General features: G+C 39.2%; 1 protein-coding gene across 1 annotated transcript in view; it reads right to left on the bottom strand.

The window, feature by feature from the left end:
* Positions 1-16428, bottom strand: part of SGCZ (sarcoglycan zeta) — a 795948-nt gene that overhangs the window by 9338 nt on the left and 770182 nt on the right. Inside the window, exon 7 of the mRNA XM_075930376.1 lies at positions 7194-7317. Coding sequence (XP_075786491.1) covers positions 7194-7317 — 124 coding nt within the window. The remainder of the gene's footprint in view (positions 1-7193; positions 7318-16428) is intronic.

Raw genomic sequence — 16428 nt, 5'->3', positions numbered from 1 at the left:
TTCATAAGGAAAAATCTAAACACCTTTACTTTGTTGTGACTTCCTGTATGTTTTGAAATCTTTACATATATGAGTATAATTTAAAATGAACACATTAAGATTATTTCATCCTGCCCTCAGCTGGGGGTGGGAATGCAAATTAAATTTCACATTGGGACTCTCAAGTAAGTAAAATGTATTTCTGATAACAGAAATTTAAACTAATTGTGTTATTAGTCTAACAAGGAATGTTCATTTGCTAGTGCAAGCCCTGTTACTAGAACTCTGTTGACCTAGGCTGTAAGACCAGCAGCTGTGTAGACATACCCAGAGTCTCTTTTCTTTATTATACTTGGCATTTATTAGCCAATGTGATGCTGCTAAAGTTCAGAGTCTGTTACATGGGAACAGTTTGGGTAAACATCTAGCAACTGAATCAGAGTTAGATGTCATGAGAGCTAGGTTAGGTAAATCATATTTTGGACCACCAAGCTGCTACCATAGCATAAACTTTTAAACTTGTTATTGTTATATCTTGGTGTATTTTAGGTTCTACTAAACAAACTTTTATGTATTTGCAAGAGTACCAAAAGCTAGTAGCTAGAGGATGCAAATGGCATTATTCAACAATGATCTCTGAACATTTTTGAACTTTTCTATTATGTTTATATGTGGAAGTAATAGTCAACTAGCAGCCAGGGGGATGCATTTACAATGATGGAATGTTCTTTTTTCCTCTCATGTGAGATGATAGAATCTTTTAATGCCCCGAGTTTCTGATTCCATTTTATGTGTAAATGATTGCTGCTTTAAACCACTGGCTATGGTTTATTTATAGACTAATACACAGTCCACAATTAAATGCCAAGCTGTAATTGAATCAAAGGATTCTGCTGATGCTTTGAATCACAAGGGTGCAGCTCAAGTGCTTTATAAAGGGCAACAGAACCTGAGACTAAATTACAGCCTCCAGTATTCAATCTGGGATCATGCATTATTATTTATAATACGGATAAAAGGATTATTATAATACTGAAATAAATAAAAAGAAAATGCATCAAACAGCAGAAGCCAGAATGCTTGCAAAGACTTTCAGTTAATGCTGTGGGAGGCTAAGGATTATACTGTACAAGAAATAGATAGAACTGGAGGGAAAGTATTTGGTAAACATAGTTATGTTCTTCCACCTCTATCCTACCCACAAAACTTTACATTTCTTCTTAAAGAAAAGGGAAGCATATGTTTCAATTCTTAATCCATGGTAAATTCATAATGTTCTGCTAATATGGTTATTAAAATGTATTCTAAGTGATGTACAATTCCTTTCTTCTGTTTTCTATAGAAAGAAAATACAGATTTAGTATATATAGCTCAATTTATTTGCAGAATAAGTACAAATCTCCAAACATTATGAAGTTCAACTTGGTTAGGCAATATGCGAACAAAACAAATGAACTATTTTCTAGTATAAAATCTCCAGCCTCAAATAGTGCACAAAGACTCATTGACAAAATTGGTGTTGATAACAGAAGAGCAAAAGTTTACTTTTGAAATGTCTGATTTCACTTATGAATGTGATAGATTAATAGAACAACTATGATAAACTTGTTAGTCATCAGTTCAGTGAGTTGACAAAGAAATAGACAATAAGATATTTGTTAGGAACAATTTGAATTGTGTTAGTCTCTGTGCTTTAAACTGTCTCATGTAATTTTCCTGCACTTACTTACTTCGTCCATTTGTTATGCAACCTAATTCACATGAATAGTGCTGAACTGCTACTCTTGAACACTGAAGTCCCCTGTGTGTTCACAGAATGAAACAAATGGACATCAATAGTCATGCTCTTCCAGACTGTCGAACCAGGACCTATCCTAGGAGGATCACTTCTATATATGAAAAGATAATTTAGTTTTCACACTCATGTCTCACTTTGGCCTATCTGTTGGGAACCGGAATAGCAAACTGCAATCTATCACGTATAGGTGATGAAAAGTACACAGGGGACAAATGTGCCAGAAACAGCGATACAGGTGTTTTGATGTGGAAATTGGTCCCTTAAGAACTGGATTGGGTCTGCTGGCTCATTACTCATAGGCTCCCTACCAACCATCAGCACTATTTTGCTGAAAAGTAAAAGTAAAAGAGAGGTAGCCGTGTTAGTCTGATCTTGGTAAAACAAAAAAAAGCAGTCATGTAGTACTTTGAAGACTAACAAGATGGTTTATTAGGTGATGAGCTCATCACCTAATAAACCATCCTCTAAGTCTTCAAAGTTCTACATGACTGCTTTTTTTGTTTCACTATTTTGCTGTCACCACTGACCTGGATGACAGATGAAATAGTTACCCAGAAGAAAACAATATGGTAACCCATTGCCAATCACCTGAGATATCCATTCCCCAGAACTCCATTAGGACATTTGGAGTCAGGGGGAGGGAATAGAAGAGAGGGAAGAGGGAAAGATAACAATCAATTTTCCACCCCCTTCCCCCACGCCAAGCACTTACTCACAACACTTGTTATACCACAGGAATTTCCTCAAAAGCCAAACTTTTAAAAAGATGGATAATGAGACTGGAGCTTTGTTTGGAGATCAAGAATATTGGGGGAAGGGATATTGATCTTTGCATTTCAGTGCTTAAAACAATCTCTGATAGAGATCAGGATGAATCCTAATGGGGGGAGGGGTAAATTATTGGCACATGCAGGATACTTGCACCTTCCCCTGAAGCATCTCATATACGCCACTTGCTGTAGAGAGGTACAGACAGGATGGACCTTAGTCTGAGCCTCATGAAATTCCTGTGTTTATTTAGGAAAGATCCATAGGGTAAAACTAGCTGTTCCTTTGCTGAGCATAAAAGTTACCAGCAATACAAGAATTAAACGTATAATCAAATATCATCTCAAATATTTTTGGCATTGATAACTATATATTGGGGGTTAACACAGGATGCTGCCTGTGTGTTGGTGGGAGGGGGGCAGAAAAATAATGCTTCATGACAACTATTAATGAATTAACAAATCATTATGGAATCAACCACTTGGCAAATCCCAATTGTGTATAAAGGTTTGATTCCCACAATTTTCATGTTGGTTTGAGAATTTAACAAATGCTCTAATTTGGTGTTCAGCCAAGAACTTGTCAACTTTGTATTGAGATCATTTATTAACATATTAAACAGACGTGTATGTTAGGAGTAAAATATCTGCAACAGTTGTCAGAGAATGGTGCTTTCTTTTATTTTGTGAATAATTTTGACAACCATAGGCAGTTAAGTTTGAACACTTAAATGAATCTGATTTTCGGATAAAGAATCTAATCAATTTAACTTTCCTTAGGTGCTTACCACTAAACTATCTATGCTACAGGAGGTCATTGAGTATCATTTCCAAAAATACCTTAAATGGAGAAGAGAGAACAATAATTCATAAGAACTGTCAGGAAGGCAAATAGCAGTCAGGATACATAACACAATCCCTGACCAACCCAGGGATGAGAGGTTATCTTCACAACTGTTGGATCATAATTGTTGTTGTTAGTTATTATTATCCTAGGTGCCAGCTACTTCCTTGTTCTGCCCCAGACGCTGACCCCACTTCACCCTTTCCCCAATTCCCGGTCCCTGCCCCACCCTTTCCCATTCCTACTCTTTCCCCAGCTCCTCCTACTCTGTCCCTCCACTCCACTTCTTCTCTCAAACTTCCAACCCCCATTCCGCCCCTTTCCCTGTGTGCACCCCATTCCCATTCCTGCCCTCTCCCCAGCTCCTCCTGCACACTATGGAACACTTGTTCACAGCAAGGAGAAGATGTGGGGAGGGAAAGGAAGGAGCTGATTGGTGGGATCACATTGGTGGGATCTCCATTGGGAAGGAGTGGGGATAGGGCACACCTGGAGCACTCACTAAGTCAGCATAAATAATTGTTATTATAAAACATTTATAAAAGCACCATGGATGTGGACATTGCTGAAGAGAGAAATTGAAGACACACTCTCAGGGTACGTCTATACAGCAACATTATTTTGAAATAACTAGCATTATTTCAAAATAACTTAGTGCACATCTACACAGCAGGCAATTATTTCAGAATGATGTTGAAATACTGTCAAGCTGGAGGACTTCTTACTCCAACTCCTGTAACCCGCATTGTATGAGGAGTAAGGGAAGTCAGAGGAAGAGTGCTCTATTTTGAAATAAGTTCTGTGTAGATGCTCCCTACTTTGAAATAAGATATTTCAAAATAAGCTACACAATTGACGTAGCTTAATTTGTGTAGCTTACTTCAAGTTAAGCCCTGCTGTGTAAATAAATATATGGAGATATACCCATCTCATAGAAATGAAAGGGACCTTGAGAGGTGATCTAGTCCTAGCCTCTGCCCTCCTGGCAGGACCAAGTATCATCCCTGACAGATTTACCCCAGGTCCCTAAATGGCCCCCTCAAGGATTGAACTCACAAACCTGGGTTTAGGAGGTCAATGCTCAAACTACTGAGCTATCCCTCAGTCTCAAAGACCTAGCCATTTTTAAAAAAAGTTCTGCTACTCCTCTCAACTTTTTAGTATTGCATTAGTACATGAGAAATGTCATTACAGGTAGAGCAAGAATAGTGAGACATTCTTGATGAAAAACATAACATGACTCAAAGATATATAAGACAGAGCAAGGGCAAGGGAAAGAAATAAGACCTAGACTGTCATTAATCCTAACATGGCCACATTGGACACATTCTTTTTGCCTCCTTCTCTGATGAAGTGAGAGAAGAACTTCACAAACTGTTCTCCAATATAAGAAAGTGGATTGGAATGTGCTCAGGAATGGATGTGGAGCAGGCAGAGCCACAAATTCTCTCCCCCCACACAGACATAAAGCCCAGTGGAAAAAACCAAGCATAAGAAACATATATGAGGGGAAGTAAACACCTTCACTTTTGAGAGCATAGCTTATGTACCCCACATAGCAAGGAGGAATTATTTGGCTGGGGGAGCAATAAACTATACTTTGCAGAATCCTGAGCCTAAAGTTTTAATTTTGGTCTAAAAACAGCTGTCTTCTCTGTTTCAATTGAGATGTATCTTATCAGCTTTTCTTTAAATGAAATTTTCTGAGGGTTACATTAGCACCACAGTAACTTCTTAAGGGATTGTAGGAAGAAGTGGGTTTTGAAGAAAATGGAAAGAGGAAGTACGTTGATGTACAACAAAAGAGTGGAGAATCTAAGCTTAGTGCCAGAAAAATGACCATTATGATTTAAGATTATTGCATGAAAATTAAAGATCCTTGGAAATTTTCATAAAAGTAGAATTCTGAACCAGAATCTTTGGCCAAAATATTTCTGTATGTATTGGAATACAATATACTGTGCAATGGTTGGTGGCTACCCATAACCACCAACGTGGGTATGTTTCAAGGCTGTCATATGTATTTTGCATACTTTATGAAGCATTTGGGATTCTTTGAGGAAGATGTGATGTGATATATATATATATAGTAGCCCAATGTCTGTGAGTTGGGGGCGCTCTTGCCTCCCGCCATGGCGCTCAGCTGAGTTCTGCGCTGCTCAGCTGGGCTGTGGTGGGGAGTAAGCTGCAGCAAGCGGCTGTTTGGGGTCCGCACTTCCAATGCAGACTGTGATGTCACCGCTCCGCCCCTTTCCCCTCCCACCATGGTGCTAAGCTGAGTGCTGTGCCGCTCAGCCAGGCCGCCGCGGGGGAGCAAGCGGTGCAAGGGGCATTTGGGCTCCCCTGCGGCGGCCCGGCTAATCGCACAGCCCTCAGCTGAGCACCATGGCAGGAGGGGAAGGAGGATGGGTGGTGATGTACACAGCCAGGAGGTGGGGCCGTGTATGTCACCACCCTGCCTTCCTCCCACTCGGCGACCTGGCTGAGTGTGCAGCACTCAGCTGAGCGCCACGGCGGGAGGGGAAGGGGGCGGGGTGGTGACGTACATGGCCAGGGGATGGGGCCCAGCCGAATGAGAGGCAGGAGGGGGAGGAGACGAGAAATGGAGAGTGAGAGGCAGGAGGGGGAGGAGAGAAACAAGACGGAGAGAGAGGCAGGAGGTAGAGGAGAGCTGGGAGGGGGCAGGAGGAGGAGAGAGAAAGAGAGATGGACGTGGAGGAGAGTCCCGAAATATCCCGTTGTATGACAGGTTATTGGCTAGTATAAACATAAGGAGACAAATTTTCCAAAGACAACAGTTCCCAGTTAAGCACCTAAATGACATGGCCATATTTTCAAACAAGCTTGTAATTCATCAATTGCTGCCAAGTACAATTTAAAAATCTAGTAATTTCATTGAATTATCTAGTTGAGAAATGAGCTCTCTAGATGCAATTGTCCAAGATTTCTGATGATTATTTCATTGTTAGGTAAGAATATAAAAAAATCCTCTTTCCAGTAATCTTCCATACACCGCTACCACACATTAATTCAATTGCAACAAAATTGGGATCTGATTTTCATTCTGTTTTGGTCATATTATATTTTATACCAAAAATATAACTACAAGTATAAATGACCATACAAGTGGAGAGTCTTGGTCCCAAATCTATTCATATTGAACTGATCACTGAAACATCACGTGAATGGTGTGGTGCACCATTGAAGGAGTGCTTTCAATCTCTCAGAAAGGTATCAACAATTTAAAAGAGAGCAATTAAACTGAATTGGGGAAATATAACACCTCTTTCTTTCTCAGCCCTTGTCAAGCTATCATTCCAAATTTAAGATTAATTGATTAGGTGCAAGTTTTCAATTTAACTTTCTCTGTGTACATACACACAAAGTAATTGTGTATATATGCATATATAGCTGTGAAGGATGTGATAAGCAAATCTGTAACACGAGGACATTGGTGACGGATCTGGGTAAAACTTGTCCTCTGCTATGATATTAAGTAATATTCGGTGTCATGCTATTTGTAGTGCAAATACATTTATATTTTATTAATATTCTTTTCCCTGAGAGACTTTGTGTAAATAAATTTTAACCATGCAAATGTTTGATTTGGGTTTTTTTTTAAGAAAGCAAAGAATTACGCATGAGTCAGGCAGAAGTAAATCCACTTTGAAATTCATGCAGATACAGAACATTTCATATCATATTCACCTGGCGCTAACATACAATATCACTTAAACAGTTTCCTTATATTATTTTTCTTTTGTTTGACAGAATTGCATAGCATTTCATTGGAGACTGAGCTTACCTCCCCTTCTGTGGACTGCAAGTGCAGTTCTTTTCTACAGGTTGCCTTTAAGTCTCCTGCAGCTGCACTAACCTGTACTCCCCTGGGAGCTTCCATTATCAAAGATCTAGTTGGAGACTCAAGTCTGAAAAATAAAAGTATCCATTAATAAAAAAATCCCCAAACCTCATACAAACAAACCAAACAAATAAACCCTCTCATTCCAGTAATCTTTCATGAATGTGTTGATGAAAATCCTGTCAAAACAAAGAAAATAAAAAGTGAATTACTGCATGAGTTGTTCATGTATTATTATTTGTAACTCAGATTCAAGAAAGCACCAAAGCAAGAACTTACGTCCATCACTGTTTGAGAAAGCACTTAAGTACATGCCTAACGTTATGCTCACTGTACTCCTGAGCAATGCTTTCTTGAACTGAGAACTAATTTAGTTGATAGTTGCAGAGTTTTTGTTGTTGCAGATATGCTGCTTTGTACGGCAACTATATGCTGAAAAATAGTGTCTAGCCCATGTATGTAATGCTACATGTGCATCTAAAATCTAAATTGAAATGTTTCCTTTGGATTTTTTAATAATAGTTTCAATTCCCTGGGACCTTTTCTTCCTTTACAACATAGAAACAACTCCTACTAAAGGAAGTCGAGTTCCTCATGTGCTTGGGGATGAGGAGGGGATTGATTAGGCCTTCAATCTATATTACTCTGCTTTCAGCTTACATTTTATCCCCTTCTGCAGATTGCTCACTGGCCTCTTAAAATCCTACATTATCTGTCATATTCTCTATTGCTTCTCAGTGCAATTACCACATTTTTCTTTTAGTCCATTTACTAGTCTCCCCTTCTCTAGTGCTTCTTTTACTCACGTACTCTGTCCTTAGGATCCTGAACCACTCAAAGCCAAGGTAGCTCAAAATAGCTCATTCCACTCTCCTCTGCTGAATAAGGGTAAGTCTACACAGCAAAGTTATTTCGAAATAACAGCCATTATTTTGAAATAACTTTAACGGCATCTACACAGCCAAACCGCTATTTCAAAATTAAATTGAAATAGCAGAGGATTTATTTTAAAATTGGTAAACTTCATTCCATGAGGAATAGCACCAGGTGGTCATTGACCCTGGGGAAGAGCTTGCTACCTCCTGCCGCTCCAGCCCCTGCTGCCTCTCCATGTACTGCTCCTCCTCCCACTCCTTATCCCCCTCCTGTTTCTTCCTCCATGCCCTCCCCATACCCCCAGGAATGCTGAGGTCCCCACACCCACGGTGCTGGGAGATAGTTGGGCCGGTGAGACACCCAACCCTGAGCTTCTCCTCCTCCTTCCTCCCCTTGCCTCCCCCTGCCAGCTCCATCCTCCCACGTTTCCCCCTCCCCTCTCCCACCCTTCCTCCTCCCCTATCCCACCTTCTTTACCCAGTCTCACTTCAGTTTCCTTCCCCACACCCCAGTTTTGTTCAATAAAGAGGCTTTGTTGTAATGAACACGTGTCTTTTATTGTACAGCAGGAAGGGGGGAGTTAGGGAAGTGGAAGTGGAAGGACGTGATGGAGGAATGAGGCACAAGCCCCCAGTGGGGCACACCAGGGAGACTGTTACTGCCTGCAGAACATGCTGCCAGGCTCGCAGCAACACGTCCAAGAGAAGCACCAGAGTGCCCAGGGGCAGCTCCAGCTCCATGATGCAGAGTGCTGTGGTTTCTTTAGTGAGAGCAACCAGAGCACACAGAGAAAAAAATGCTTTGCTGTCCCTCAGTGAGGTAGGCAAGCAAGCAGAAAAACCTGAGAACCAGCTGTCCGGGGGGAGGGGAAGGAGGTCCCTTTAAGCACAGGCCTCAGATAGCTTCGGGCAGCAGCCACATAAGATAACTCCTAACCTGATGCCCTGCCAGAACCAGTTACGGACGGCCTTAAATGCAATTCAGCTACCTATCAGTGTGAACGTGCTATTTCAAAATAGGAAAATGCTATTTCAAATTGCATTTTGCGTCTAGATGCGTTATTTCAAAATAAGCTATTTCAAAATAATGCTGTAGTGTAAACATACCCTAAGAGAGTTGTGGTGAGGATTTGTGGTGATGGTGCTCACATATAGGGCTTAATAGGACAGATGTCTAATGCATAGGGCACTGCACTGGGTTTCAAGAAGCATGGATTCAGTTCTTTAATAGTTTAACTGTGTGATCTTGTTTAGAATGAGCAATCTTGGACAAATCAATCTACCCAGTATCTCAGTTCTCCATCTGTAAAATGAGGTTAGCATTGCTTAACCACAAAGAGATGTTATGGAGATTAAATCTATTAATAATTGTGAGGTGCTCAGATAATACCACAACTAGTTAAGTACCTGGAAAGAAAGCTGGGAGAAAAGTGGCTGAAGTGGTTTGTTTCTTTGTATTTTTTGTGTATATATTTTAGTGAGGGCTGATAGATAGCAGTTATGGATTATTTTTCTGAAACCAAAAATACCACATTACTAGATCAGGGCTAATGGAGATGAGATATGAGCTGACTGTCATGAAGATAGCATCAGTCAAATATTTCTCTGAAAGCAATAATTTGGAAGTAAAAATATGACAATTCATCTTCTGATCAGGTATGAAGCATTTTAGTCCCCTGTGTTTAAAAGCCAATGCAAAACTTGAGCAGATTATATTCTTTTAAGTAACAGAAGAGAGAGCTTTTTTTGAAGGCACATATAACATACTTTGTGCTGAATTATTTTGTTTCATGAAAAATGAAGCAATAGTTAATCCTGATTATTAATTATGGTTGTCACTAAGGTAAAGGTCCAAATACAGGCAGTCCCCGAGTAACGCGGATCCGACTTATGTCGGATCCGCAGTTACTAATGGGGTTTTTCTTGCCCAGGAAGACGTGAGCGGCGGGACGCCCAGATGAGGCGCGGTCCCGCTGCCTGCGTCCTCTGGGGCGAGAAAAGCTGCTCCGTGTCTCCCTGGTCTGCTGTGGGGGGAGCAGACGTGCTGCGGCTGTCCCGCTGCCACGTACTCCATGGCTTTGCTCCCCGTCTCCCTGGTCTGCTGGTCTGCTGGAGACCAGCAGACCAGGGAGACGCGGAGTAAAGCCACGGAGGACCCGGCGGCGGGACCATGGTGCGTCTCAGTCCGCTGCCCGCGTCACCCTGGTCTGCTGGGGGGGGGGGGGTGCAGCTAGTGCCCCCCCAGCAGACCAGGCTTTTCTCCGGACGCCTGTGGTAGAGCAGCTGGGGCGCTGCCGGTTGGTCCCGTAGCGCCGCTCTGGGTGCTACTGGACCAACCCGGCAGCACCTCAGCTGCTCTGCCCCAGGCGTCCTGATTCAGCCGCTGCTGGTCAGTTTCAGCAGCGGCTGAATCAGGACGCGCGGGGAAGAGCAGCTTGAGTGCTGCTGGGTTGGTCCAGTAGCGCCGAGGAGCGGTGCTACTGGAGAAACCCAGCAGCTCTGCCCCAGGCGTCCCCAAGTCAGCCGCTGCTGAAACTGACCAGCGCTGACTACAGGAAGCCCGAGGCAGAGTTGCTCTGCCCCAGGCTTCCTGGAATCAGCCGCTGATCAGTTTCAGCAGCAGCGGACTTGGGGACGCCTGAGGTTCTTATGTTGAATCTGTATGTAAGAACTGGCGTCCAGATTCAGCCTGTTGAAACTGATCAGCGGCTGATTCCAGGAAGCCCGGGGCAGAGCAACTCTGCCTCGGGCTTCCTGTAGTCAGCCGCTGGTCAGTTTCAGCAGCGGCTGAATCTGGATGCCAGTTCCAACTTACATACAGATTCAACTTAAGAACAAACCTAGAGTCCCTATCTTGTACGTAACCCGGGGACTGCCTGTAATAGGAAATGGAAGTAAGGGAGGGACCTCTAAAGTAAGGAAAAAAGCTTAAAATATTTATGGTTAAAAATGACAGTTCATGGGATTCACTATTTAATATATACTCTCTTTAAAGACTATCTTTTAGATTTGAAAAACATGACTAATCCATTCATTTATCATTTTGTGCTTATACTATTATTGCTATTATACATAAAAGGCAACTGGAAAGTATTTTTATTTTTATGTTGTAATCAACTCTCTCTTTTTTCCTTTTATTTGTTTAAGTAGATAGGTGCTAGTAAAATATTTATGACTACTTTCACCAGTCCAGAATGTAGATATGCATTATGTTGTTATATATGGAAACAGAAATCGCTAATACTTAGTTATATATTCTATGTGTTTATCATCAGTCTCTCTCGCTCTCACCATTTTTGTAAATCAAGAACAAAGAACAGTATAATATATATCTTGTAATGATCATAAATTTATTCTACAGTTTTGACATCTCTCTTTTTGAGCATCAATTTGCATTCTCCTGCAGTAACCAAAAGCCAATGCAAATTGTTTTCATAGGAAATTTAGGCCAGAGTTGAACATTCTGATCCAGAAACACACTCATTTTGGTTGGTGCAGATATAATTTCAGGATTGAGGCAACAGACTGTTTTACAATCAAACTGGTGCCAACATGAAATGATTAAATATTTAAGTAGTATTGCAGAAATATACATATAATCCATTTAGATGTTTTAATGTTATGGAGTAGGATTTTCAAAAATGCTTGGACTAATGGCATGCTTAAATGTTATGACTGTTTATTACTGTTTGTTTTATTTCTCAGTATAATTCAGTGTGCGTAATGTTACTTAGAACTTTATTTTCTATAATCTATATATATATATGTTATGTGTTACTTGTATCACCTTTTAGTCAGAAGGATGAAACTGCCCTGTTATATGAATTTCACTGAATGGATAACATTAAAAATACACATTCCTGCTGGCTTCAGAAAATCTAAACCACAATTGATTTTGCCTGGAAGTTTTCCAGTAGCAGGTATAGTGTTGCATATGCTGACCTGTATTGGGTTATATCTTTCACTACTCTGTAATCTTTTTTATAGGATCACTAACAATTATCTGCAGTAAAGATGCCATGGTGCTACTCAGAATTGTCTACTGCATTTTCAACCTGATTAGTCAATATACCATCAATTTTATGAAACTGGTAAGTGATTTGATTGTATGAATCTACATGATCTGAACAGTGAACTTCTGAAGAGGCTGTTAATACTGTATGTCTCTGAGTAGCTGAAGGAAATTCAAGCATTTTCAGAATATAAAAGAATTTAAACAGTTAATTGAAATTATTAATTTCATCAATCTGATGAAAGGTTAATAGGTTGACTGCAGTGTAATTTTTACAGTTAGCAGTACAAATATTTTTTTTTATCTTTTTACAGTTACTTCAGTGATTTTATTATTTTTTCAATTATTGTATATCTGGAAAGATTTTTATGAGCTGTGTGACCTGAAACTATCAACTAGAAAAGTAAGAGCCTACATGATAAGAGAGAGATTTTCCTCGGTAGGTGTTGCCAGGGGATAGTCAGAACCTTGATGTAAAATAACACTTGTTATTTGTCTCAGTCTTATTTTCTAAACGCTTTGATCTTTGCCAGAAACCTATTGCAAGATTCCATGTAACTATATTCATGTCTCTAAAAATGCATAATTTAAATGGCAGCAAAGGTCTCTTCTGAATACCATAACAAGAATCTGCTTTCCTTTCAAATTTACTAATGGCCTGTCAGAATGGAATTTACTTCTGTGAGTGATTCCTAGTCATATGATTCCATTTTTTCCCCCAAGACAACTAGCAGATATGACAGAGTAGAAATCTTTGTACTAGATCAGTTATTAGACAGACATCTTAGCGTAGCAAGAAATAGACGGATGCTTTTAAAACAATGGTCTCTAAAAATTTAATCTGCCTATTCCAGACTGAACAGCTATCCCGACTAAACCAATCTCACTATTTTGGTTCAAAGACCAAATGGCCTGTGACACTAACTGAAATGACATATGACCTTTACTTTTCAATATTCCATTGTGCTGGATCTGGGAAGACTGGCTGAAGGGTCCCTAGTTAATAAATTGAATCACCGAGACACTTGTGCAACCAGTGGATTGATGTTATCAATCTTACATTTACAATGAACTGTTTATCCAGGGGGATCCTCAGGCTCTAATGCAAATAGAGTTGCAAAATATATTTAAGTGGCCCTAATCAACACTGACAAGCAGAGATATTGATTCTGCACAACTCATGGCTCATTCTAGAACTGGAATTCAGAGAAATTGGACTCAGATAGCCCTAATTCTATGTACTGATCATCAGCTGTTCTCTAACGTCTGGAATCTGTCCTTAGATGTTCACATGCTGCTCACTTGGATTTCAGTGCACATAGATTCAAAGGCAAAATCTGGTCTTAGGTGTTGTGACCTTAAAAGTGGATTCCCTACAGAAATAGTGGGAACTCCAATCTGAAAACCCTTCTGTAAATATGAAATTCTCACTGATACTTTCCATATTCAACTTTACAGGTCTCTGAAAATAAATTTAAATAAAGATGAACCCTTATTACTTAGTATCAGAACAGTAAGGCAGTCAGTACCATTTGCTGTGATGTCCACCTTCATAACAAATATCACTGACTGTAGGACAAGTCATTGGCACCTTTATAGTTACTAAACTCTCATTAATCTAGAAATCAAGTCGCTGAACTCTAATTGCACTACACAATTCATTACTTCACAATAGCGGATCTGCATTATCATAGTAACTGAACATTTGAATATTAATAGACCTACATTGGTGGGGAAGAAAATCAGTGTTAAATGCATTTTTTTGCTTCAATTTTCAATAAAAAGGTTAACAGAAATCAGATAACGAACACAATTATCATCAGTGTAAATGGGGTAGGATCCGAGGGGAGAGGGAGTTATTATATAGGTAAGTTAGATATCCTCAAGAACTATTTCCTAGAATACATAAGGAACTGACTTAACTGATATGAGGCATTGGCAATTACCTTTGAAAACTTTTGAAGAAAGAAAGAAAGAAAGAAAGAAAGAAAGAAAGAAAGAAAGAAAGAAAGAAAGAAAGAAAGAAAGAAAGAAAGAAAGAAAGAAAGAAAGAAAGAAAGAAAGAAAGAAAGAAAGAAAGAAAGAAAGCAAGCCCAGAGGACTAGAAAAGGCAAATATAGTACCTATCTATAAAAAAGGAACACAACTCAGGTGATTGTATACTAGTCATCTTAATTACGGTACCCCAAAAGGAAATGGAATAAATAGTGAATCAATTTTTTATCATCTAAAATATAATAAGGTGCTAAGTAACAATCAGCATAGATTTGTCAAGAAGAAATCCTGTTAACCCAACCTACTCACCTTTCGTGATAGGATAAGAAGCCTACTGGATAGAGGGGAAGCAGAAAATAATGATAGATCTCAACTTTATTAAGGCTTTTGATAGTATCTCAGATGGCCTTCTGTTAAGCAAACTAAAGAAATAGAGCATTGATTTACCAACTAAAAGCTGGATGCACAACTGATTGGAAAATCTTAATAAGAGAATATCAAGGGTTCACAGTCAAGTTAGAAGGACATATTTAGTGGAGTCCCATAGGAATCTGTCATTCAATATCTTTGTAAATGGGTAGGATAGTGGTATAAACAGTACATTTATAGTGGACCACAAACTAACTATATGTCAACAGTGTAATACGGTCTCAAAAAAGCAGTCACCACTCTGGAATGTATTAGGAGTAAGACATGAGAAGTAATTCTTCCATTGTACTCAACACTGATAAGACTGCAACTGGAGTTCTTCAGGAAAGATATGGACAAATTGGAGAACATTCAAAAGTACAACAAATAAAATGATTAAAGGTCTAGAAAGCGTGCTCTACGATAAAAGGTTGAAAAATTGTTTTCTTAGTTTGAAGAAGATTGAGAGGGGATATGATAACAGTTTTCATGTACATAAATGTTATAAAGAGGAGGAGGATAAACTGTTCTCTCTATTCACTGAGGACAGGACAAGAAGTAATGGGCTTAAATTGCACAAGAGTGATTTAGGTTAGACAGCAGGCAAAACTTCTTAATTATAAGTGTAGTTAAGCACTGGAACAAATTACGTAGGGAGGTTATGGATTCTGCATCATTGGAGGGTTTTAAGAACAGGTTAGAAAAACATCTGGCAGGGATGGTCTAGATAATCCTCATTCCTGCCTCAGTGCAGGGGACTGGATTCAATCTACTAAATTCCTGTCTAGTCTTATAGTTCTAACTTGATTCTGACTTTTTATTTTATATTCTACTTTAAAATAGAATACAATACACATTTAAAATTTTTAAAACAAAGTCATTTCTAAACCATAAATCAAAATGTTTCATTGAAATAGAACATCTGACAATACTGGAACTTCTTTTCCCAGTTTTTTTCCTTCAAAAATTTTTTTCAGGGAAATTGACACAATTTCATAAATCATATCAATTTTGATGAAATGGCATGGACAATAGCTCTGTAGAAGTTTTTCCCAACCTGCTCTATTATCCAGCACAGAGAAGAACCTGTAACACAGACTCTACAGTTGGTTGCACTTGTATTCAACCCAACCTCTGTTTTTAAAACAAGAGTTAGGAAAGATTTGGTAAGTCAATTTATTTTCAGTTACCTCCTTATGACAGGTACCATCTTTAGCAGAGACCAGACATTTCTTTCCGACCTTTAGCAGCAGGCTATGCTAGCAACCGGGAGCCACATGGCCATTTCTTCTTTTTTTTTAATTGAGCCACTGACAAAGAAGATAATCATTCCCCTTTACTCTGTACTGGTTAGACTACAGCTGGAATACTGTGAATAAATATGGGCATTATTCAATAGAAAAAAATAGAGTAAATGAATAGGTTGTGAAGAAGAGTAACTAGAATGAAAATGTATCTAAAGAAAAATATAACAAATTAAGATTTAGGAAAAAATGTGAATTAAATAAAAAAGCCTCTTACATCAATACAACATTAAGCCTGTACAGTCAAAATCACAAAAGACAGGAACTGCAAATGTTAAAGTTTCACTAGCAATGCTGTTTCTGTCAGAGCCCAAGCTTGGCATTTTCTGTTTTTTGCTGATTTTACCATTTAAGTTGAAATGTTGCATTTATATTTAAAAAATGTAACATCCTTGTTTTTAAAAGAAAAACAATTATCTTCTGTGCTTAAATAACATTAGCTTTAAAATGATTCCAGCTAGTCTGAAGTTCACGTTTTCCTGTTTAGTTGCTATTGTTTGGTTGTAGACAGGTTTCTGATATACTAGGTTATTGAAACAGTAGCTCGGTTTTTTACATTGCTGTATTGTAAGTTTTGAGCAAAC

This window comes from Pelodiscus sinensis, chromosome 5, assembly GCF_049634645.1.
Source record: "Pelodiscus sinensis isolate JC-2024 chromosome 5, ASM4963464v1, whole genome shotgun sequence".
NCBI lineage: Eukaryota > Metazoa > Chordata > Testudines > Trionychidae > Pelodiscus > Pelodiscus sinensis.
This window is presented reverse-complemented; position numbering and strand designations above follow the sequence as displayed.